Source organism: Macrobrachium nipponense, chromosome 37, assembly GCF_015104395.2.
Source record: "Macrobrachium nipponense isolate FS-2020 chromosome 37, ASM1510439v2, whole genome shotgun sequence".
In the NCBI taxonomy this organism is placed as follows: domain Eukaryota; kingdom Metazoa; phylum Arthropoda; class Malacostraca; order Decapoda; family Palaemonidae; genus Macrobrachium; species Macrobrachium nipponense.
In genome coordinates this window covers 32268450-32292945 of record NC_061097.1, presented here as the reverse complement: position 1 = coordinate 32292945, position 24496 = coordinate 32268450, and the positions used below count along the sequence as shown (strand labels likewise).

Genomic DNA, 24496 nt, shown 5'->3' with positions numbered 1-24496 from the left:
ACAGCAACTCTTGTACAAATGACTCCAGTAGCAGAGAACATGAAATCATAAACAGTATGTAATGTCTGGGAATTGGAATATAAAAATTGGGCCAAATAACAAGTGCTGTGACCCATGAGGTCATTTGGTACTAAAAAAATAAAGTTGGAAGAACTTTTAGGAGAGGGTGGAAAGTATGATGGAAGAAAGAGAATATGAGTGGGGGTGTAGTAAAAGGAATGAAAGGGAATGCAGCTGGGGGACAAAGGGATGCTGCAAAGAACCTTAAGTAAAGCCTACATTGCACTGAGCCACGTGTACAATGTTGCCATTCTACAAACTTCAACTGCAACAAATAAAAAAAGAACTTACCGTCCGCTGCAGAGATAAAGTGCTTGCCGTTAGCAGAATAACTTCCGCTCGTAATATTGCCTGTGTGGCCTTTCAACGACGTTATCAACTCTGGGTGAGTGTAACTGGTAGGTGGGGGAACTTTCTTCCAATCTTGAGTTACTTTCTTTTTGGAAACTTTTGTCATTCCCTTCTTCGATGCAGAGTTATCTCCTGTCGATTTCTTGTCACCTAAAAGATCAATTAATTTATGAGATTGAGCTGTTGCTATTGCTAAAGATACAAAACATCAAAAGAATTCTATTGAGTGGAATCTCAGAATTACAAAACTAAGGTTAAACCATTTTCTTACAGAAATAAGAGTTAAAATGTGTGGTGTACACTGTCAAACTTGTCAGCGACAGAGGTCATTTATTCCTCACACCACTGAACCATGCAACAATCTCCTGCAGACATTGTGCAAGTAGAACCTCTTAGTTCAAATGAAAGTGCAATGCATTACTACCCTAGAGCAACTTCCCTTGTATTCTAAAATGTACTTACATTAATAATAGAAGCGATTGGTAATCGAATAAACTAAAATCTTAATATATGAATAAGGGCATACAGAGAATAATTGATAAATAACAGACTCGCCAGTGACCTCTATTAAGAAGACATTCAGTACTTAATAACAACCGTTGAATGAAACACACTAAAAGTAGAACGTGAACAATAATGGAAAAGCGAGCCCTTATAGACGAAACATGAAGACATATCAATAACAGGCATCTAATGAAGAGCCCATATATACCGATCACACGAGAGAGAGAATAGCAGAAGGCGAGGCACTGGTGAGGGAAGTGTCAGAGTATGGAAGTGAGACTGCAGCCATCCAAAGTGAATTGTGAACTTGCAGAATTATTCACAAGTGCCAAGTGACTAAGAACAAATTCAAGTCCAAGTGTAAGTGTTTACATAATAAAAATATGGAATGTTAGTCCATATATATAAAAGTCTAAAACTAAAGAGGTCAACCAGATTGCTTGCAGGAATGTGATCAGACTAGAGACGCTAAAGATGACGTATACAATAAGTATGTAAGCTAAGATAACATGCCGTCACCTGTAGTCATTCAATTGTTTATAAACATTAGTCCAAGCTCCCTGCTTGAGACAACTACCCCGACCTATTATTCAAACGGCCTACGTGATCTGTAGCGTGTCTCATTCGATTGTGTGTTCGTATGAAACTATGTCATCTGATAGTATGTTCATATGTTCGAACTACTGTCTGTTCCTTCATAACTTTATCATGTAGAGGAATAGGATTAGCCATCATCATTGGCAGAAGCGATCAAGCTATCGTCATAGAAGACTTATACGATCATACCTGATCTTCATCATGTAAAACTTCAGAAGAATATACTATTTTTATACCTTGTGTTTTCTACAAGAACCTCACCGAACCATGAGTTTAACACATCGTCGTAAAGATAATACCGACTTCGTAAGTGATCTACAAAACCCCAGACACTCCATTGAAGATGGAAGTGCAATACCAACCGACTTAGCGTATAGATTATCGCTAGTCTAACATTACCTCATAGGGCGCCTTATCATACAAGGCACAAGCCCTAATATTTGGTGGCCAGCGTACCAGAAGAACTCTACAACGTCCTACGAAGAAAAACCAGAATAATAAATCATGTATCATAAGAAGTCAACGACAACGGAAGCAGCAGATTCTTCAAGCAACATAGTATCAGTGAGCAACTTCAGAAAACAACAAGAACTCTTTAACAACGACGAAAGCAAGAGATTCTTCAAGCAACTTAGTATCATCATTAGTGAATAACTTCAAGAAACAAAACCGACGTGTCCTTTTTCCTACGACAACGCAAGCTTCGTCTCTCATTAGAATCATTCAAGAAAACATCGTTAGTGAGCGTTTCCGGCACTGCAAGAAACAAACCGAACGCATCTGCAGCAGCGGATCTTTTCAGGCTCGAATCATCGAAACAACGCGCACGGGGGAAACTGAAGCCAAACCAGGTCATCCGCTAAATAGAGAAGGAGGACCAAGGCCGTGTGTCGTTATCGGAACACCGTGACTTCCCACAAAAGCAAGCTAAGTACAATTTTTTATTCATTTGGAGTAACTTTGAGTGTTTCCTTTACAGGTCGAATTTCGTTATTCCTGTGGCTGAAGTTACGAGACATTCTTAATCTTACTTTTTTACAGAAATTATCTACATCATTGAGATTTCGCTACTGCGAGTTTTTTTATCTTTGAGTGTCTGTTTCCAGAAGTTCTACTGAAATATCATAATCATATACTATGTTAATTTTATCATTTTGGGTGATTATTAATCCCTTACGTAACAAATCATATTAAACAGTGAATATGCGTTTACGCAGTGGACGTCTGTATTTATACAGATGCATGGATAGGGTCGTTAAGCACCGTAGTGATTAGAAACACACAAAAAACAAGTGGAACACCCGTACAAATCTATATAAATTAGAGGTAACACTATTTCGGGTCATGACAATAAATGCTCCTTTGCAAAGTCCCGATCGCAGTTTTAGCCTTGAGTTTTTTTGAGTTATATAAAATATCGAACCTCAATGACTCAACTCAACTTTAAAAATATGGCTGGATTGCAAGGAATAACATGTCTGTAAAAAACTTTCATCAGGCTAAATGCGCTGACCAGGACCCCTCACTATTTCAAATTTTAGCAAAGAATGAAGTACAAACAGTTAATATTGTATGCAGTAGTGATAACTTGTCTTATTAGTAATCGCTCAGTTCCTAATAGTTCGTCATTCATTGCTTTATACGTAACCAGCAACATAATGCTAAAAACACACAATACGTTGCCGATGGTAATAAAGAGAAGGATCCTAATTATTACAAAAAGAAATAGAAACAGTAGCCCGTTCAGAATCAAACAAGCAAACTCGGTGACTGTGTCACCTAGTCAAGCGGTCAAGGTTAGTTAAATCTGCCGAGTTTTCAAAGCGAAGCAAATTCCACACAATAAGCGACTCTAGCACAGTGGGGAAAAGCGATGTTGGTTCATACATACCGATATCTTTTTGAACTAAAAAGGATTTTTCCTATGCATCACACGACAGTATCAAGTAATCAGAGCAGGTTCTAGTAATTTTAATACATTAAGTTTATAATAAATACTGGTGGATTAAGCCCGACTGTACGCGCCGTAAAAATTAGAATATCTTATTTATTCCTTTAGTACAATTAATTACCAGTATTTACGGACTCACCGTCTGTTGTTCGAACTTCCCTAATGAGAAGTCCGGATAAGCGAGCGTTTACAGATAAAAAACGTTGATCTGTATGTAGTGTAATTGTAAGATCCATCTAGGGGTATACAAAATATTATCTTACATCCTGCAAAATAAGGCGTGTTTATCAAAGGAAAATCCTATAAACCTTCAAACATATTAAAATCCGTTTGAACAAAAATGAGACAGTTAATCAAATAATAACTTATATAAAGGAACTATACATTTGTCTCATAAATCGTAACATTGTTCAAATGACCCAACAGAATTCTCCCACAACCACAGTCGCACTTTACACGCAAAAATCTCGAGAAGCATGCACCCTCGAATGTCTTAGTGCGTGTAAAAAGACTTTGCTGGGAAATGAAATTTTAATCCTTCCCGACACTCTGAAATATAACGATTTCCGCGAACAAAGCCCTAAAAGTATACATATCGTGGATACGGAAGTTATAAATATCGCATTTTTTATTGTTGCTAATTTTTAATCACGCCCAACCAGTCGTGGATGAATCTCTCTGATAATCTATCTAAAGTAATATCCGTAAAGTCATTCAAGCAGAGGTGATTCAGCAGAATTTTTTTTTTATCTTTTATCTGAATACCAGGAAGTTTCTCCACTAGCGAGTGATCTCTGGGAAAAAACGGATGTAATTTAACACAAAATACGGTCTAAGGACAAACATTAAGCTATATACGTACCTTCGTGTAGACTTTCAATGAAATTTCAAAATAGAGATAAATGACGAAGTTGAAAAATGTTAGTAATAGGAGTCATTAGGAAATCAAATAAGCCCATATAATTTTTCCCTCAAACGTCATGCCATAAAAGATCGGACTTGGCGTATCTGCGTAGATTTCTGTCGCTTAAACAAGGAAACGACTTCCGATAGTTTCCAGTGGCGATGCACCGACGACATCTTATCTCTGTTAGGTTAGAATAAATTTTTTTCACCAACTTGGACTTACTTAAAGGCTTTTACCTGATACCATTACCTAAGTGATTGTACCTCATACACCGTTTTTTTTTCCAGCACACTCAGGGGACATTATCAATTTTTACGTATGCCTCCGGCTTACGTTGCACCCCAATTACAATATAGTGTTTGGAGATTTTTAGGGGATACCCTACATGCCTATATGGATGATCTTGTAATCTTTTCTAATACCTTAGAAGTACATTCACATAAAGTAGAGCTAGTGCTACAGAGACAAAGACAAATAATCTCAGAGTAAAATATCTAAATGTGAGTTTTTTAAAAACCGAACATGTTTATCTAGGTTTTATGTGTCTGGTCAAGGTCTTAAAAGTAGTCCATGGTAAGGTGTCGGCTATTCATAACTTTCCGGTACTTATTAACGTAAAAGGGGGATACAGCACTTTTGCGCTGTAGTGGGTATTACAATCGTATGTAAATATGTAACTCTTCAATCATGACAGCTCCTTTAACAGCTCTTACGAAGAAGAGCGTAGATTGATTATGGTCTAAAAAGCATCAACAGGCGTTCGATATCTTAAAAGCGGAATAATGCAGCTTACCTAACTTAAAAATCCCTGATTTAAATAAGGAATTTTTTTTTTATTGCAACAGACGCCTCAGACCAAGGGGTAAGAGGGATACTACTTCAGTAATATGATAAACAGTTCTTCCCTATAGCTTTTTATTCACGTAAACTAAAGCCCTCTGAAAGTAAATATGCAGTAATAGGCAAGGAAGGGCTAGGTATCTTTAACACTAGTACATTTTAAGTTCATAATCATGGCCTGATCCTGATAAAGTCCTTACTGAACATGAGTCCTTTACCGAGTTTTTCAAAGGCTTTAATCACAGTCCAAAGGGAACTCTGTGACAAATGATCATTCAGGTCTTTGGAGCCAAGATAAGATATCTACCTGGGAAAGCAATTATCATAGCTGACGCATTATCCCGCAATCCCGCACCATACTGCAAAGAACCATTAATTAGACTAAAAAATATAGAAATATCCGTGCCTATTGTTAAAACTGTATCTAAACAAGAAAATTCCTTAAACCAAGAGATCGCGAGCATTGAATATCTGGGTTGGAGCGCAGAACTGTTACAAACTGAACAAAGCAAGCGTCAACAGACATAACCCAAACAATAAACACTTCGAACGGAAACAGAGTCAGCAGCAATAAACACCAAACAATAAACACTTCGAAACGGAAACAGGGTCAGTGGCTAGGAAAAAAACAATAAACACTTCGAGCAGAAACCCTAAAGCAAAAGTATATTTATAGTATGTGTATCAGAATAATGTAATCAAATGTAATGTTATATGTAGGTCTGTGACGAGGAAAACCCGAAGAACACCGCAGAGGACTAACGACCAGGTAGTAGTAATAATCTCTTTCATACCAATCGTCATAAACTGGTTGCATTCCGTCATCCAGGGTTCCATACTATGTCACAGAAAGCCAAATCACTATTTTACTGGCCTACAATGCTTACAGATATAAAAAGCACATAACTGATTGTAACACGTGTCATGAAAACAAGGGACACACTAAGACACCTGTCAGTTAAGGGCCTATCCTGTGCCAAATCAATCCTTGAAAGAATATACGTAGAATTATTAACAGAATTACGAGTCTGACAGAGGGAATAAACACTTCTTAGTGTTAATAGTTCCTTGACACGTTATATAGAATTAATAGCACTAAAAACAAACACCGCAATTGAGTGCGTTACGAATATTTATGAGTGCTAAATCAGTAAATATGGAATTCAACACATAATAATCTGTGACTCGGGTGGTGTAAATCAATAATAATCTCCTTAACACGTGGTGTGAATTCCTTTCCATTAAGAAAACCAATAATATATTTTATCACCCAGAGTCAATCGGTTTGGTAGAATATCGGATAATTAAATAGGAAGTGTCAATGTCTTACGAGTTACAACTAGTGATATTGGATCCAACCGGATTATAGCGGTTCTCGCGGTTTTAAAATACCTTTATCATATATATCTTGTATCTATAGAATTGATGCCGCAAGTAGCCTTCTACGGTACGCCGCTAGAACACTTTTCCACATATTCAAGCCAACCATTAATTTATCAAATATATATATATATAAATAAATAAATATAAAAAAATAGAATAAATATGGATACAAGTGGAGTCAATATAATACACTCCGTAAGAAGTCGGAAGGGTTACAAATTATAATAAAAAAGGAATCACGATAATATCAATAAGCAAAACGTAACCATTAAATATCCAAATATATATGCGTAAAGATTTGAACTCTAACTTAACGCTTTAGTAATGACAAATAAGCTAAAAGTTCAAACACATATCAAAACCTACTGACATATTGTCTGTCCCGGTGATTTATATTCGTAGTCAATGAAAAAAAAAAAAAAAAAAAAAAAAAAAAAAAAAAAAAAAAAAAAAAAAAAAAAAAAAAAAAAAAAGAAATTAAATAAATAAATAAATAAAATAAAATAATAAATAAATAAAATAAAATAAAAGAGATTTTAAAGTCAGGAAGTCTAGAAGTGAAAATGTTATCTATGGAATAATCCTATATGAATCTTATACAGGGCTAATAATATATATAGAATTTGTATGGAAACCTTTTTCATATAGTTTGAATAAGGAATATTTATTTAACATAATGCCAACATGAAACTAATATATTGTTCAATTTTGGTACTGTTGTTTTTTTTTTTTTTTTCAGACATTCTTCTCATGCGGGTGGAGAATTAAAACACTAAAATATCATTTGAAAATACTAAAGTCGTATCTCTTACAGCAAGTAACGTAACTCTTAGCTGGCTGAGAGCAATCTCCTGCCAAGTGACGACGTCATCATTGCCGTATCAGCATTTGTTCCTTTTAACCTCAATAATCTGCTTACACAGGCTTCATCTGTGTGTCGTCTCTGCTTGCAAAAGCAGATTGACTGGAGAAAGGAATGCTTAGTTCATGAACTTCACATGTGGTTCATAGGTCACATGACAGGCCACATAACATATTCTTATCCGTGTGTGTAATGCAATTAGTTAAGGACTTGTAATCATTTTAAAATTAATGAACAATATAAGCAAATAGAATTTCTATAACAACAAAATGAATAAATTTTTTTTTTTTCTGAACCTCATAGACATTTAGAAGTATCAAGATATGTATATATGAAATATTTACTTGCAACATTAGCCTATTACAATTCAAGTAAAACATTCATGGGAAAATGTCACATTTTCTTGAAAAACCCAAAGTTTATATAGAAATTAGTTACATAGTGGGTTTTTCGTTGCATCTCCTACCTATTAATAATGTTTTAATAGTTAACCTCAGAAGATGCGCACGAGAAAATTGAATATGAAACTTTTGTTAGGGCACATAGAATCATGATTAATCTTCTCTTTGACTCTTTTGTTGCCTGGCAATCTTACAATTAGCTCCGTTTTCCACTTCTTTGTCTAGTAACTTACTACCAGTAATATCGAATTTTCTTTGAGATTCGTAATGATATCTATTTATTTTTTATAATTATGGATATTTTTACAAGTCATCATAGACCTGGATAGGTTCACTCATTGTTAATGCCATGGATAAAAAAGTTTGTACAGCGGACTCTTTTGAATTCCGAAATATCAGCGAATTCATGTGGGTTAAGTCTGGTCTAAATGGCTCTCTCCCCTCCCCTGTATTTGGATGTTGTCTGAATTTACTTTGCCCTTGTGACAAGTATAATTTCACTTGCAGGCTGATTAATGGAACCTGGTTACAGTATCCTGCAGTACGAGAGTTTCACATCGCAACTTCAAAAAATCGTTCGTCGCAGCGGACGACTACAGTCAAGTAACAACCGCCTACAATGTGAAAGGAATTTCATGGACTTCTTCGACCGACACCGTATCTCGTCGTTAATCTCGTTTTCATGCGGAACGCTCCAGCGGCTGTCGGAATTCGACTACAAAAAGGGACATACTTCCGACAATTACGACCCGAAGGATATTCAACTCTACTTTGCTGGCGAAGGACTCGTGCTGGGATGATCTATTCATCGCGAACGTAATCGTGTAGCTTAGGATGCAGAGAATAAGTATGAGCGCAAAATAGAACGTTGGACCCGCCCAGGCAAATTTTCCCCTTGTTTTAACCATTGAAAAAGGCCGTTTCAATTGGCTAAAGGTGGTTGTCTGGAACTGTGTAATGGACGAAATGTTGTTCGAAAGCTAGTTAAAAGTGAAGTAGTATAACCTCGGTCATGTATCCTATATATATAAAGTATCATGCATCCTATATATAATTGATCATAAATAACAGAATCGAAATATATTTTTTGCGTGTACGCACTAGGAATCTATATATAAATGATCATAAATAACAGAATCGAAATATATCTTTGCGTGTACGCAATAGGAATCTATTTAAACTGCACATATATTAATCATAATTATATGAATCCATATACATATGTATAAACAAATCAGGTAGCCTATAATCAATCTGTTACCTTATATCTTACCATTATCTGCAGTTATTTATGAGTTAATATATGAATTAATGAATCAGATATATAACATTTAGCATAAAAATCAACGAATCAATCAGCATAAACATTAATAACTTTATCAATTCATATATGAAATTTTTTATCAGTTAAAATATGATTTTTATCATGTTAATCTTCATTCTATGCAATTATCAGAGTACATTAGTATTTTCTGTAGCATAAGTATCTTAAAGAGATGAAGTGAAAAACTGTATCATTATATATCATGTGATCACTATTATTTACCAATATCATTGTTTTATATTTTATTACTTGAATCAATTCATGTACACCATGAATTTTTATTTACTTATATATATATATATTCACATAGTGTCTGTATCACACTCCTATAAGTCAAATGCAAGTCAAGTTTGAGTAATATTCAGTAGTTGGTTTTGGTAGCTGACCGAGCTAATGTAAGTGTTTACATAATAAAAATATGGAATGTTAGTCCATATATATAAAAGTCTAAAACTAAAGAGGTCAACCAGATTGCTTGCAGGAATGTGATCAGACTAGAGACGCTAAAGATGACGTATACAATAAGTATGTAAGCTAAGATAACATGCCGTCACCTGTAGTCATTCAATTGTTTATAAACATTAGTCCAAGCTCCCTGCTTGAGACAACTACCCCGACCTATTATTCAAACGGCCTACGTGATCTGTAGCGTGTCTCATTCGATTGTGTGTTCGTATGAAACTGTCATCTGATAGTATGTTCATATGTTCGAACTACTGTCTGTTCCTTCATAACTTGTAACAGAGATGGTAGACGGGCAGAACAGAGTTAGCTATCGTCATTAGAAGACCTGTACCTCTTTACCTAAGCTTTATCATGTAGAGGAATAGGATTAGCCATCATCATTGGCAGAAGCGATCAAGCTATCGTCATAGAAGACTTATACGATCATACCTGATCTTCATCATGTAAAACTTCAGAAGAATATACTATTTTTATACCTTGTGTTTTCTACAAGAACCTCACCGAACCATGAGTTTAACACATCGTCGTAAAGATAATACCGACTTCGTAAGTGATCTACAAAACCCCAGACACTCCATTGAAGATGGAAGTGCAATACCAACCGACTTAGCGTATAGATTATCGCTAGTCTAACATTACCTCATAGGGCGCCTTATCATACAAGGCACAAGCCCTAATACAAGTATCGACTTACAAAGTTACAAGTGTTTAAGATACTCCGTTCAATCACTGGAATTATATAAAGGTTACAAGTGCCTCTTGAGATAGACTCGGTTCAATTACCCAGAATTGAATAAGGTGGAACTTTATAAGTTATAATTTTAAGAATAGAATCAATGCAATTAGGGAAAATGTTATTGTTATGATACAATAAAGTTTGTTCATACTTACCTGGCAGATATATATATAGCTGTATTCTCCGACGTCCGACAGAACTTCAAAACTCCCGGCACACGCAGTGGGCGGCCAGGTGGTTAGTACCCAATCCCGCCGCTGGGAGGCGGATATGTATGGTCCTAGCGACTCGCAGTTCTCATATGCCGTCTTCACATCCCGCAGGTAATGTGAAGCAAACACAGAGTTGCTTCGCCAAAAAGTAGCGCTAATGATATCATTAAGTGCCATATTCTTTCGAAATGCCATTGAAGTCGCAACAGCTCTCACTTCATGGGCTTTTATTTTCAAAAGCTTCATATCACCATCCGAGCAGGACGCATGGGCCTCCCTGATGGTGCTTCGTAAAAAGAATGCCAGTGCATTCTTCGACATAGGAAAGTCGGGTCTCTTAACAGAACACCATAAGTTCTCAGAAGGACCCCGACAATCTTTGGTCTTTTGCATGTAAAATTTGAGAGCCCTGACAGGGCACAGGACTCTCTCTGGCTCTTGTCCGATGAACTCTGTTAACCCCTTGATTTCAAAGGTTTTTGGCCAGGGGTTAGATGGGTTCTCATTCTTCGCTAAGAAATTAGGATCCAAGGAGCACACTGCACTGTGTCCTCTGAAACCCACATCTTTACTAATTGCCTGAATTTCACTAACCCTCTTTGCCGTGGCAAGAGCAGTTAGGAAAATCGCCTTTCTAGTAGTGTCTCTCAATGAGGCAGCATGCAGAGGTTCAAAGGGAGCCGACATCAAGAACCTTAGAACTACATCAAGGTTCCATGATGGAACCTTCGGTTGTAGTACTTTGGTTGTCTCAAACGATCTCAACAGATCGTGAAGATCTTTATCATTTGTCAGATCTAATCCTCTGTGGCGGAAGACAGCTGACAGCATACTCTTGTATCCTTTTATTGTGGGCACTGCTAGTTTGTCCACATTTCTCAAATGCAGGAGAAACTCAGCGATTTGGTTCACAGAGGTCGTGGAGGAGGAAATACCTTTCTTCCTACACCATCTCCTGAAGACAGCCCACTTCGACTGATAAACTGCTCGAGAGAGGAAGTCTTCTTCCGCATTGGCAATAGCCTCTGCCACTGATCTTGAAAAACCTCTCGCTCTGGCCAACTTCTTGATAGTCTGAACGCAGTCAGACTCAGAGCGGAGAGGTTTCCGTGGTACCTCTCGAAGTGGGGCTGTTTGAGAAGATCGACTCTCTCTGGCAGGGTTCGCGGGAAGTCTACCAGAAGAGACATGACCTCCGTGAACCAATCGCTTGAGGGCCAAAAGGGGGCGATCAGAGTCATTCTCGCTCCTGGCGACGCCGCAAACTTCCTTGTTACCTCTCCTAAGAGTTTGAACGGGGGAAAGGCGTACACATCCATCCCCGTCCAGTCCCATAGGATGGCATCTACCGCTATTGCTTCCGGGTCGAGAACTGGAGAGCAATAAATCGGAAGCCTCTTCGTTTTCGAGGTTGCGAAGAGGTCGACTAGCGGCCGTCCCCACAACTTCCATAGCTCTTGACAAACTTCTAGATGTAGGGTCCATTCTGTGGGAAGCAACTGATGTCGACGGCTTAAAAGATCCGCTCGAACATTTTGAATTCCTGAAATGAACCTTGTCAGGATCACTATGTTTCGAGCTTTCGCCCATAGAAGGATGTCTCTCGCTATCACGAACAGTGATCGAGAGTGTGTCCCCCCCTGCTTCTTTATGTAAGCGAGAGCCGTAGTGTTGTCCGAGTTGATCTGGACAACTCGGCCCACCAATCGTTCTTTGAAGAACTGAAGAGCCAACCGAATAGCCTCCAATTCTTTTAAGTTTATGTGCCAGGACCTCTGTTCCCCTCTCCAGAGGCCTGACACTTCCTCCTTTCCTAGTGTTGCTCCCCAGCCCACCATGGAGGCGTCTGAGAACAACACTAGGTCGGGGCTCAAAAGCTTGAGGGACATCCCTTCCGAAAGTTTGGTCGGATCTTGCCACCACTTCAGATGATCCTTGACCGCTTTTGAGATAATCAAAGTCGAGTCTAGATTCTTGTCTTTCCAGTTTTCTGCCATAAAAAACTGGAGTGGCCTGAGGTGCAACCTCCCCAGGGAAACAAACTTCTCCAGCGAAGAAATGGTTCCCAGCAGACTCATCCATTCCTTCGCCGAGCATGTTTCTTTCCCTAAGAAGGCTGACACTTTCTCTAAGCATTTCTGCTGACGTTCCTTTGATGGAAAAGCTTGAAAAGCCGCTGAATCCATCTGAATCCCCAGATACACGATGGACTGCGTGGGGATCAGATGGGACTTCTCGTAATTTACTATAAGGCCCAGTGCCTTCGTCAGCTGTAATGTCGTCTGAAGGTCCTCCAGGCACCTTGACTTCGAAGGCGACTTGATTAGCCAGTCGTCCAGGTAGAGCGAGACTCTTATCTTCGATAGGTGAAGCCATTTCGCCACATTCCGCATGAGGAAAGTAAACACCATCGGCGCCGTACTCAGACCGAAGCACAGAGCCCTGAACTGGAAGACCTGCCCTTTTAAAACGAACCTCAGGAACTTCCTTGATTGGGGATGGATCGGGACGTGGAAATAAGCGTCTTGAAGGTCCAATGACACCATCCAATCCCCTAGTCTTAAGGCCCCTAGCACAGACTGAGAAGTTTCCATCCTGAATTTTTCTTTCTTTACAAAAATGTTCAGTCTGCTGACGTCTAGGACAGGTCTCCATCCCCCAGACTGCTTCGGAACCAGGAATAACCTATTGTAGAAGCCTGGGGAATCCAGCATCAGGACTTCCTCTACGGCCTTCTTTTCCAACATTTGATCTAGAAGGTCGAGTAAGATCTGTTGCTTCTCTGACTGGTATGCGGGCGACAGGTCTATCGGCTTCGTGCTCAAAGGAGGCGCAGAGAGGAAAGGGATCTTGTATCCTCTCTCGATCACATCTAGGGTCCAGGTGTCCGCCCCTATCGTCCTCCATGCCTGAGCAAATAAGGTGAGTCTCGCACCTACAGGTGCCTGAAGGGCAGAAACGTCAATTTTTTTTTTCTTCTTGATAGAAGAGATCTTACCTCTGAAGGACCCCCTTCCTCTCGAAGAACCTCTAGAGGAAGGTGCTCCACGAAAGGGCTTAAATTTCTTCTTGGGTGCTGGAGCTGTTGAAGTAGAAGCCTGAGGAGTAGGCCGTCTGGAAGATTGAGTCAAGAGGTCCCTTGTTGCTTTTTCTTGCAAGTTTACCGACAGATCCTTAATCATGGACTGCGGAAATAGGTGCGTAGAGAAGGGGGCGAATAATAACTCCGCTTTCTGAGCGGGAGAAACTGCTTTCGCCGCAAAGCTACAATAGAGAGCTCTCTTCTTTAGCAGACCTGTAGCAAAATGAGATGCTAACTCATCAGAGCCATCCCTTACTACTCTATCCATACAAGCTAATACACTCGAAAGCTCTTCCAGCGAAATCGAGTCTTGACTCCTCGATTGTACATCCAAAGCCCCGAGGCACCAATCTAAAAAGTTAAACACCTCTAGCGTCTTAAATAACCCCTTGAGGTGATGATCAGTCTCCGTCATTGTCCAGGAAACCTTAGCCGATGACAAATAAGACCTCCTTGGAGCGTCCACCAAATTGGCGAAATCTCCTTGAGAAGAAGACGGTGCTTTCAATCCTGCTTCTTCTCCTGTTTCGTACCAGATCCCAGCTCTCCCTTTCAGTCTAGATGGAGGAAGTGCAAACGAAGTCTTCCCTTTAACCTTCCTTGAATCCATCCAATCCTGGACTCTCTTAAACGCTCTCTTCGCAGAGAGCGAAGTGGCCATCTTAACGAAGCCAGGGGCCTTCCTGGCCTTCGATGAGGCAAATTGTGAAGGTGGAGAGCAAGGAACGGGCGCTTGAAAATTATCTGGGAACAATTTCTTAAGTAAATCCGTCAACGTCTTATAGTCTGACGACGCTGACGCATTTGGTTCGTCATCATCAGTAGGGCAGCGATCACTAGACGAATCCTTCTCTCGGTCATCAGCGCCCTTCAAAGATCGCGATGACTTCGACACTTTAACATGAGAAACATCCTGACGTTTCGGACTCAACTGTTGATCGTCCTGGAAAGCGTCCCGATATGCAAGGCGCCGCGCGTTCTGAGAAGCGTCCTGCAGAGCGTCCTGATGTGTAGGACGCAGTGCGTCCTGAACAGCGTCAGCTCGAGCGTCTTGCTGAGCGTCATGATGTGTAGGACGCCGTGCGTCCTGAACAGCGTCAGCTCGAGCGTCTTGCTGAGCGTCATGATGTGTAGGACGCTGAGCGTCAATGATGGTCGATAGGAACGCCCGTTGCGTCCTGGAACAGCGTCAGTTGGAGCGTCTTGGCGAGCGTTCCGCGCGTCTTGAAAAGCGTCTTCTCGAGCGTCCTGGTAAGCGCTTCGTTGCTTAAGACGCCGAGCGTGATCATCAACATGCAAAGCTTGAACTTCCGATATTGATCCTTGAGCGTTCTCGGCCTTTTGACAAAGACGCCGGCCGCCTGTGCGACAACTCACGTCTCTGTCAAATTCGTCTCTCCTAGACGCCCTTTCATGAGGAACGTAATCACGTTCTCTAATGCGTCGGCTACTAGGAGGAGACTCAAAGGCCGAAAAACGCGGAGTAGGAGCCGGGGACTGCCTAGTCCTCTTAACAGGCAGCCACCTATCCTTCCTTCGATGACTAGTTTCTGCCTCCTTTCTCTCAAAAAAGGAGGCTAACTGTCTCTGCATTTCCCAAAGCATTTTCCTTGAAGGGGAAAGTTCTCGATCAGGAGAAGGACTCATCCTGTGCGAGGGGATGCCCTTTCCTTCAACTCAGGAACATGCTTAGAGCGACTTTGACGCTCGAAAGAGTCCTCCCCTGATGAAGTCTTGTTCCTTTTCTGTGGCGGAAAAGCTTCAAAATCTTCAGGTGACGAATCTACGTAATGGTCAGAAGGACGTGAAGCGTCCTTTTCTCTGAAACCTCTCTTAAGAGGGCGACAAGGGCGACGGCCGCTTGTGCGACCACCTTGCGCTTCCCCTGCCGCTCTCCCCCTGAGAGGTCTTCCGAGGCGTCCAAACCTCGGCGAGGAGAGGAAGTCTCGGAAGAAGAGAAGCACTCTTTAAGTATTCGTGCCCGCTGCACGAACACCGGCAGCCTGAGATTCGTCCTCAGTTTCTGCCGAAGGGACGTCAGACCGGTCATTAGATCCCGTAACCCTCCTTCGGCTTTCGGCTTGCCCTCTCCCTAAGGCCTGGGAGTCCGGCAGGGGCCTAGGCCTAGAGGCATTATGGGACCGATCTGACCCCCCTTCCACAACACTAGATGCACTAACACTTTTATCACAATTCACATTTGACTGTAGAGCAATCACTTTAGATTCCAAGGCGCGAATCGACTCCATGATCGTAAATAATACGCTTCCTTCTGCAGACACTTCCTGATTGTTCGGAGGCAATACAACAGGATCAGGTTGAATTACATCTACAGGAGGATTTAATGGAGATACAATTCTACCTTGACTTCTACTCACAGAAGCACTCCTAGAGGAAGACCTCCTGATTCTATCACGCTCAAACTTTCTCACGTAAGAATCATATGCCTTCCATTCAATTTCAGTCAATTGCTCACACTCGATGCATCTATCATTCAACATACATACATGACTACGACATTTCGAGCACACTGAATGAGGGTCTACCGAAGCTTTCGGCAACCTCACCTTACATTCATGCACCTTACACACCCTGAAGCTAGCAGAGCTAGATCCAGACATCGTAATCAAAGAAAAGTCAAAGCCAAATCCAAATCAAATCCACTATCACGTATGCCAAGCCAACAAGCCAAATCAAAACCAAAAGTCAATCAGAATACTCAAGTTAGCACAAGAAGTTTCAAAATCCTAGGCGGAGGTCTGTAAACAGTTGTTTACCGACCGGCGACAGAGAAAAATCTGAATAGAAAATGGGAATGATTCCTGATATCCGCCTCCCAGCGGCGGGAATGGGTACTAACCACCTGGCCGCCCACTGCGTGTGCCGGGAGTTTTGAAGTTCTGTCGGACGTCGGAGAATACAGCTATATATATATCTGACAGGTAAGTTTCATGAACAAAACATATTTCATTTATCCCCCACAATTGAATCAGGTGTTATTAAGCACATTAAGTGTGTGCAAGCACGACTGTTGCAGGGAAGGGAGAACTCTTCTTAGTTTCATAGGGTAGCGTTTGGCTCCACTTCTCAGGAAGAGTAAGTATGAACTTTTCCAGACTTAGAGCTTGTTGGTTTATGACAGCCCAAGACTATGACATAGAAGGAAAATATGACTAATGTTGATTAAAAGAAAATTTCTAGATGAAATAATACAGAAGGCATAAGATTGATATGTTTTTTTGTAAAACTTGTACTATTTAGTAGTAATTAAGACCTCAGTGAGATAAACATATTAATTCTTGAATATCTAATTAATGAGAACCTAATAACTAGTGTTACGGTAAATACAGAATGATTAACCAATACGTACTAATCTCTTACCACTTTTAGTCGAGTTGCCAATAATGCTTTAGTATTGAACCATGAACATACAGAATGGTTATACATGGAATATAATAATAATCACATCAAATGATTTCAAAAGAAGTGTTAAACACATAACACACTTGTTAACACATACAATTACACAAGGATATTCTTCAGGACATTCCAGAAGAACAAGATTTAGAAGGCATCCATCAAGCCCACATCCTACTTCGCAGCATTTACAAGGAAACAAGACTTCCGTCATCGCTAGAAGTAAACGAAGAAAATGATTAATTGAATTTCAATTTCCATAAATAGTAAAACGATATCCACCTAAATAGAATAGGACGGAGGACAAAATTAAAAGTTATGTGAACTTGGATAGCAAAAATTTGTTTTGCTTTTACAGTGCGTACATTACCATGCTTCATTCAGCTTGCTTCAAGTATCATTTGTATTTATATTCACTTTATCTTTTTAAAGTTACCTTATGATTGTCTTGTAATATTATATGATCTTCATAAAAACGTGATAGGAGTCCTCGAAGGTATAATATGTATCTGCCTTAGTTTATCTAGGATAGTGGGCCAAGACTACAATAGAAGCGATCTGTAAACAAATAAACTAAATATCTTTATAGTATATGAATAAGGGCATACACATAAATAACAGAAAGCCTCGGAGAGGCAACAGTCAAAATGACAAGAAGTGATATTAATTAACATGTTGTGGGTTATCGTATTAAACGCAGAGCAAAGTGCAAAGGCCAAAATACGGACTAATGGAAATCTTGAACTAGCCAGTGCCCTCTTTTTAAGAAGACGTTCACTACTTAATAACAACCGTTGAACGAAATGCATTGAAGTAGAATGTGAACAATAATGGAAGAGCAAGTCCTTATAGACAAAAAGTGAGAAACTTATCTTCATAATAGGCATCTGATGAAGAGCCCAAATATATCAAACATACGAGAGAAAGTAGCAGAAGGCAAGGCACTGTTAAGGGAAGTGTCGAGTGTGTGGAAGCGAGACTTCGGGCCTGCATAGTGATTTGTGAACTTGTCAAGTTATTCACGAGTGCCAAGTGACTAAGAACAGATTTAAGTCCAAGTATCGACTTACAAAGTTACAAGTGTTTGTTTAAGATAGACTCCGTTCAATCACCGGAATTATATAAAGGTTACACGTGCCCTTGAGATACTGTTCAATTACCCAGAAAAGAAGGTGGAACTTTGTAAGAATGTTAAGAATTGAATAAATGTAATTAGGGAAGACTTATTTCATTTATCACCCACAATTGAATCAGGTGTTATTTAGATAGCTGACATCCAAGCATTATAAGTGTGTGCAAGCCCGACTGTTGCTGAGAAACTGAAGGCTAAACTTCACCCAATGAAACTTTTAAGAAGAGTTCTCCCTTCCTCCTTACACATTTTTATCAATTTATTTATTTATTAATTTTTCTTTTCTGATAACTGACCTCTTCCCTCTGTACTTCCTATTACCTTTAGTTACTTTCTCAAATGAACCATATCTTTTGGAAACCTGAATTTCATGTCTGTAGCCACTGTGGGCGTATCCCATATGATAAGGTTCAACTTGATAACAACACCATTGCAATCATTAATAATGGAAAAACCACCACCAGTCAGATTCTACCTTAACAGACACAATATAATTCAGCTGTTATAACAAAACAAAGCTGACAGTACGACCAAAACTGGTACTTATCCTTCACTTACCTTTTAGCTGAACCAACTCCAAAACAAAATGTGGGGACCTAAGCAATGTCCTTTTCAACAATTTGTTTAGGGAATTAAACAAGACCACTCGCTCACCAAGATGACAAAGAATGAACTGATATAACAGTCGAGTCATGAGTTAAGAATCTATTTAGGTTAATAAACCCTTGCCATGCAGGGACACATAGAATGCAATAAAAAAATATTGCTTCCCTTTTCAGACAAATGCTCACGTATCTGTGTCAGTGGGGAAATGGAACAGCTAGACAGCAACCAATCTTCAAGACTTTTTATATCAATAGGACCCATGATTTGGTAAAGTTTACATGTAATCAAATTACTAACTGAAATGAAGCCTGACCTTTCAATATCTCTGACAAATGTCAGAATGTGAATTTGAATAAGATATTTAGGCTAAAAGCCAAGCACTGGGATTTACGTCACTCAACGCTGAAAATAATGTTGAAATAATTGTTAGGAGTGTGTAGAAAGTAAGATGGAAGATCTGAATGGGGGTACAGTTAAAGGGCTGAAAGAGGTTGCAGTTAGTGGCTGAAGGGATGCTGCAAAGAACCTTGAGTAATACCTACAGCGCGAGGAACAATTTTAGCACTAACAACAGGGGGATCGATCAATGCCGGGCTTAAATTTTACTTAGATAAATGTATCTGCTTTCTTTCTATAAAAGCAGAAGCGTTTCGTAAATCGTGAAACTACAAAAAAATGACTATCCAAATCTCTCTTGCTGTCCAGTTTATTATTTTCCATTTCAAACTTGGGGAAAAATACATGCACCAGTGCTTTTAGAAATAAAATATTTAGGAGTATCAAGAGTCCACTAAATAAAACACTGATAAATATCAGATCTTAGTTCCCATTACCTCTGACAAAAATTTGTGAGGATGATCATATCTACTGATACCCAACGCCCGTGGAAACCGTAAAAGAATGCGCATGCCAGCAGTAATGAGGGTAGCTGGGTCAAGTAGCTTCAGTTATGAATAAATTCAGAGGTGCTCAGGTGATAAAGTGTAAATGCAGCGTAATGAGATCTGATAAGATATATGTGGCGCGACACCTTAATAGTAACAGTGATAGTAGTCTAGCATCCATCAAAATAAACCGGGGGGGGGGGAGGGGGGACAGAGTTGTCAAGTAGGCAGTGAGCCTTGCACTGTGGTAGGATTTTTTTATTTTTATTGTTGGGGCATATATGATATTATATATGGTGCACATAACTCAATTACAAATGAAACACTGGCAGTTAAGAATCTTCCCAGTTTGTGTGTGTCAAGTTATGGCTAGAGGTACAATAAGGAGAACTGAACTGACACCAACAAACAAGACACTCAAGGGCTAATCCTGCAGGATAAGACGTGACCCTGTGAAATACCAAGTGTTTAACCTTTTCCTTTACAAAACCTGTTGTTATTTGCACAATTCACACACATCTGGCCTTACTAGCCTAATGTACTCCATGGTTTCTCAATAGAAACGGGAGAAAGATAGTTACTACATAGTACTACCATAAACGCCAGCGAATGAAACTGTGAAAACAATATTAAAGTCCTCATTAACTGCAATTTCAATATTCCGAGGCCTTAGCAACACCAGAATGGGATAACCCACAATGGAATAACCTATGGCCACATCAACACAGCAATGATAAAAACCGGGACTTTACTGACACAAACAGCATAATTCCAAGACCTCATGGAAATAATAACTGTAACATCAAAAGCTTTGTTGGGCCAACACCTGTGAAATTCAGTCTTGTATCATGGCATTAGCAAGAGATCTTAACAAATCAAGCAACTGCAAAAGAATCTCATTAACATGATCAATTGAGGTGACTGCAAATATTAACATGATCAATTGAGATGACTGTAAAATCAATGGAACAATTAATACCGACAAGGGCATTACAGTATCAAAACGACTATTAATGAATATTCCATGATGACTAAGAACTGATTAGCTAGTAATGATAGGAAAGCATGTGAAGAAGTCTAAAATTACATTCATCAAGATGGTTATCGGTGGCAAACAACAGAAACAACAGTCTTAGAATATATGCAAACCACATGTAGGCACAAATTTGCTCTGTCTAACATGATCAAGTTACTATAAACCTTGCGTTCATTGTCAAACTAGGCAACAGGACCTAAACTAAACTACCATAGCATCTAGCTCTTGGCAGAAAGCCTATTAATCGCTTAAAGATAATATTCTCAGATAGGGAACGGAGCAGACCTACAGAACACAACCTAGCATGGAATCCAAAATGACAAATGTTTTACACAATTTGTATTTTTCATAGCGAACAAACCTGAGGTCTTAACAACCGGATAAATCTTCTGGCACCAGCTGGAAACCAGTTAAAAACAAGGATTGTAATGCCAGGAATATGTTATACTCTTGGGCCATAGGGTAGCTCTCAAATACACATATGGATATTCACAATAATCTTCCAAAGCAGCCTATTTTGTCTTTCTTTCAAAGCAGTTTACTTTGTCTTCCTTTGTCATTCACATTACTCTTACAAAGCAGCTCGCCTTGTCTTCCTTTGTCATTCACATTACTCTTCTAAAGCAGCTTACTTTGTCTTACAAGATACTGGTTCGTTAAGAAAAGATAGATGGCAATGCTTTAGTAATGATGACAAACTAATAAAACCCAGCAACTTAATGCTATACTAATGTTACTAGTACTTTGAACTCTACATAAGCCCAGATATTTTTGAATAGTAGTTGTCTTTGTTAAGGATGGTAAGACAGGAAAAGGCAATAGACTATGTACAGAAATATGATCGTGGTCGTGATGCCGAGTTGATATTCGTTTATTTCACACTAGATAACAAATATAAGCCTACAAACTTACCCTAATGTGACGCCATCAGCCTACATCGCAACCTAGGATATGGGGTACCTGGGATAGCCTAGATCAAAAATTAGGAATCAAGACTCCATCATTTGTGGTTATATTCTGAGAACAGGTTATTTGGTAATAAAATCAAAATATAGGCCTGTACACCTTTTATACTGAGGTACCCTAGGCCTCTACCAATACCCAGGAATGACAACCGCAACAGGAAATACATAATGAAACTAGGAATCAACAGTAAACAAAAAAAAATTCTCCAACAGGAACTTCATCATGGATTTAACATTCCTGATGGAATGTTAAATGAAGGGGGTTTTATCATGGATTTAACATTCCTAACGGGGGAGAGGGGGTCATTCCCCCCAAAACGGGAATCTCTTCCTCCCACCGCACCTGGCCTAGCCGATAGGGGCCTACCAACAAACAGGAATTAAGACAGCAACAGGAATTATTGATTGAATCTAGGAATCTTCAGTCGGAAATCTCCTCCGACGGGAGTTTTAATCATAGAACGAGCCCTACGAAGGGAGGTCAGTTCCCCAACCCTCATAAAAAAAACGGGAATATCGGTTTCCCCACCGTGTGACCCTTCTGCCGCCGCTGCGGGAATGCAGGAAGTGCCTCCTACTCCTCCACCTCCCCCTCCCTACTAACGGGGTCCGCCGCTCATATAGCGGGACCCTCACCCCGTTTCGTGTTCCACTAACCTACACCGAGGGCCCCGGGCACGAAAGCGTCCGCCGAAATGCTAAAAATCCCACAGAAAACCCTCCCCTTCAGATGATCCAGGCCCTCAAACGCACGCCCAGCAAAGGGCTCGGGCGTTAAAACATGGAGGCGATTTATTTTTTTTCCCGACGGGGGCGACGCACCGCCGCCGCGACCCCGATATAGCGACGCCCGAAGAAGCGACATGATTCCGGGACGGTGGGCCTTCGTCGGGGTAAATCGCGGCTCTAGAAACGCGAAGGGCGTGAGTACGGTTCCGAATCCCACCGGGACTGGCAGGGGGAATCGTTTCCCGACGGAGGAGGGGTTAAAAACGAGCTCCGCTAAAACCACCGCCGCGACCCCGATACAGCGACGCCCCCCACAAGACGAATTCGGGCCTGACTGACGACGACGTTCTCTTATCCACCACCACCCACCTGTTTGCTTTTCGGCGCCGCCCTGTCCTCCTCCGGGTCCTGCGCCTTCATGCCTGCCCCTCCTGAAGAGCCAGACGAGGACGATGACGGTGGCGCCGACCACGACCGTGAGGTAGAGCAGCATCGTGGGGTCTTCGGCGGAGGCGACGGCGGCATGTGTCTCGGGTCCCGCCATAATGTGGAGTGTGACGTCACAGCCACGTGTTGGCCAATCACCGCGTGACCCACCGCGGGATGAAACGCGGCCCCGGACAAAACAATAACAATTGGGGGAAAGCGGCCCCAAAAATGACCGTCTGGTCGTTTTAAACATATAATAGATTAATAAAAACGTCCCTTTAATTAAAATAAGTACGAATTAACCCTTCCCGCCGTATTATTCTCTGGATTTATTCTTCCCGGAGGCGGAATCTACCAAGCAGTTTAAGGCCGTCGGCGCGCGTACAAAACAATAACAAATTGGACAAAAACCTGTTTGTAAGGTTCCCCTAAATATTTTCGTGGGGCATTTCTGCCCTTCCACAGATCACCTGTCCCAAGACAGCCCTCATTTCAGGCGACATGACCTGTCACATTCGTATTAACGCCACATATGAGACTAACAGCGCCCAAATGACCTGTATAAACAATGGGAATTTGGACAAGAACCTGTTAAAGAAGGTTCCCCCAAATTCTCCTTGGGTACTTTGCCAATCACCTGTGCCAATCGGGTTCCCATTACAGGCGATGTGATCTGTCACATACGTGTTAAGGGTATGTGTGACATTAATGACCCATAAATGGTATGAAAAATGACCCACAAGGAGTAATTTCTTTGTTATTTCGATAAAAAAATGTTAAGAATAAACAGTTTGTAATGAAGGGTGTATTTAAGTTAAACCCCATAAGGGGCACGGGGCATTTAAACAGGGCACAAAGCTCCATAATAGAGAAAGAGATGCCATAATCCTGCTTATGATTCACCATCATTTGACCTCATTGCACGGAGAAGCACGAACGCAGTTTCTGGGAAAATGTTATTTTTTTTTCCTTTTACCACAATCGCTTCAACTTTTATCTCTCCAGTATCTTCCCAGTATCCCCGGGTTTGCCCACATCCTTGACACTACGGAAGTAGGAAATGCTCTCTCTCTCTCTCTCTCTCTCTCTCTCTTCGATGACCAACATCTCAGCATTTGTCTTGGACAATGATTCCTCTCTCTCTCTCTCTCTCTCTCTCTCTCTCTCTCTCTCTCTCTCTCTCTCTCTCTCTCTCTCTTTCACTAACGAGCCAGCATTTAACTTGAACAGTGTGACTCCATGCATAACTTTCTCTCTCTCTCTCTCTCTCTCTCTCTCTCTCTCTCTCTCTCTCTCTCTCTCTCTCTCTCTCGATGACCAACATCTCGGCATTTGTCTTGGACAATGATTCCACAGTCTCTCTCTCTCTCTCTCGTGGTTACTGTGCCAGGCCCTTACACCAAACATCCATAAATCAAATCTCTCTCTCTCTCTCTCTCTCATCCACCTGAAGGCCAAGGCAAGCAGATACATAAAGAGAAATGTTTAGCAATGCAGATGATTGTTGTGCTCATATATAGCTGGTTTGGTCTAGTGCGGATTACGCATGCTGGGACAAATCCGACGAGAGAACATTTTGGAGGACAAAGGACGCGTGGCCCGGCATCCAATGACCGGCTGGTT

The 24496-nt window shown here is 40.6% G+C and overlaps 1 protein-coding gene across 5 annotated transcripts in view; it reads right to left on the bottom strand.

Annotated features, from left to right (window-relative positions):
* LOC135209089 (transducin beta-like protein 2) overlaps nt 1–24496 on the bottom strand; it is a 76419-nt gene that overhangs the window by 39551 nt on the left and 12372 nt on the right. The window contains exons 1-2 of one of the 5 annotated variants that reach the window (XM_064241678.1): nt 22814–23012; nt 352–561 (exon numbers count right to left, since the gene is read on the bottom strand). In XM_064241678.1, the coding sequence (XP_064097748.1) occupies nt 352–561; nt 22814–22988 (385 nt within the window). In that variant the 5' untranslated portion in view covers nt 22989–23012. Of the gene's footprint in view, nt 1–351; nt 562–7405; nt 7542–17195; nt 17309–22813; nt 23013–24496 lie in introns of those variants that run through there. The other 4 variants (XM_064241682.1, XM_064241680.1, XM_064241681.1 and 1 more) reach the window with 4 other exon arrangements.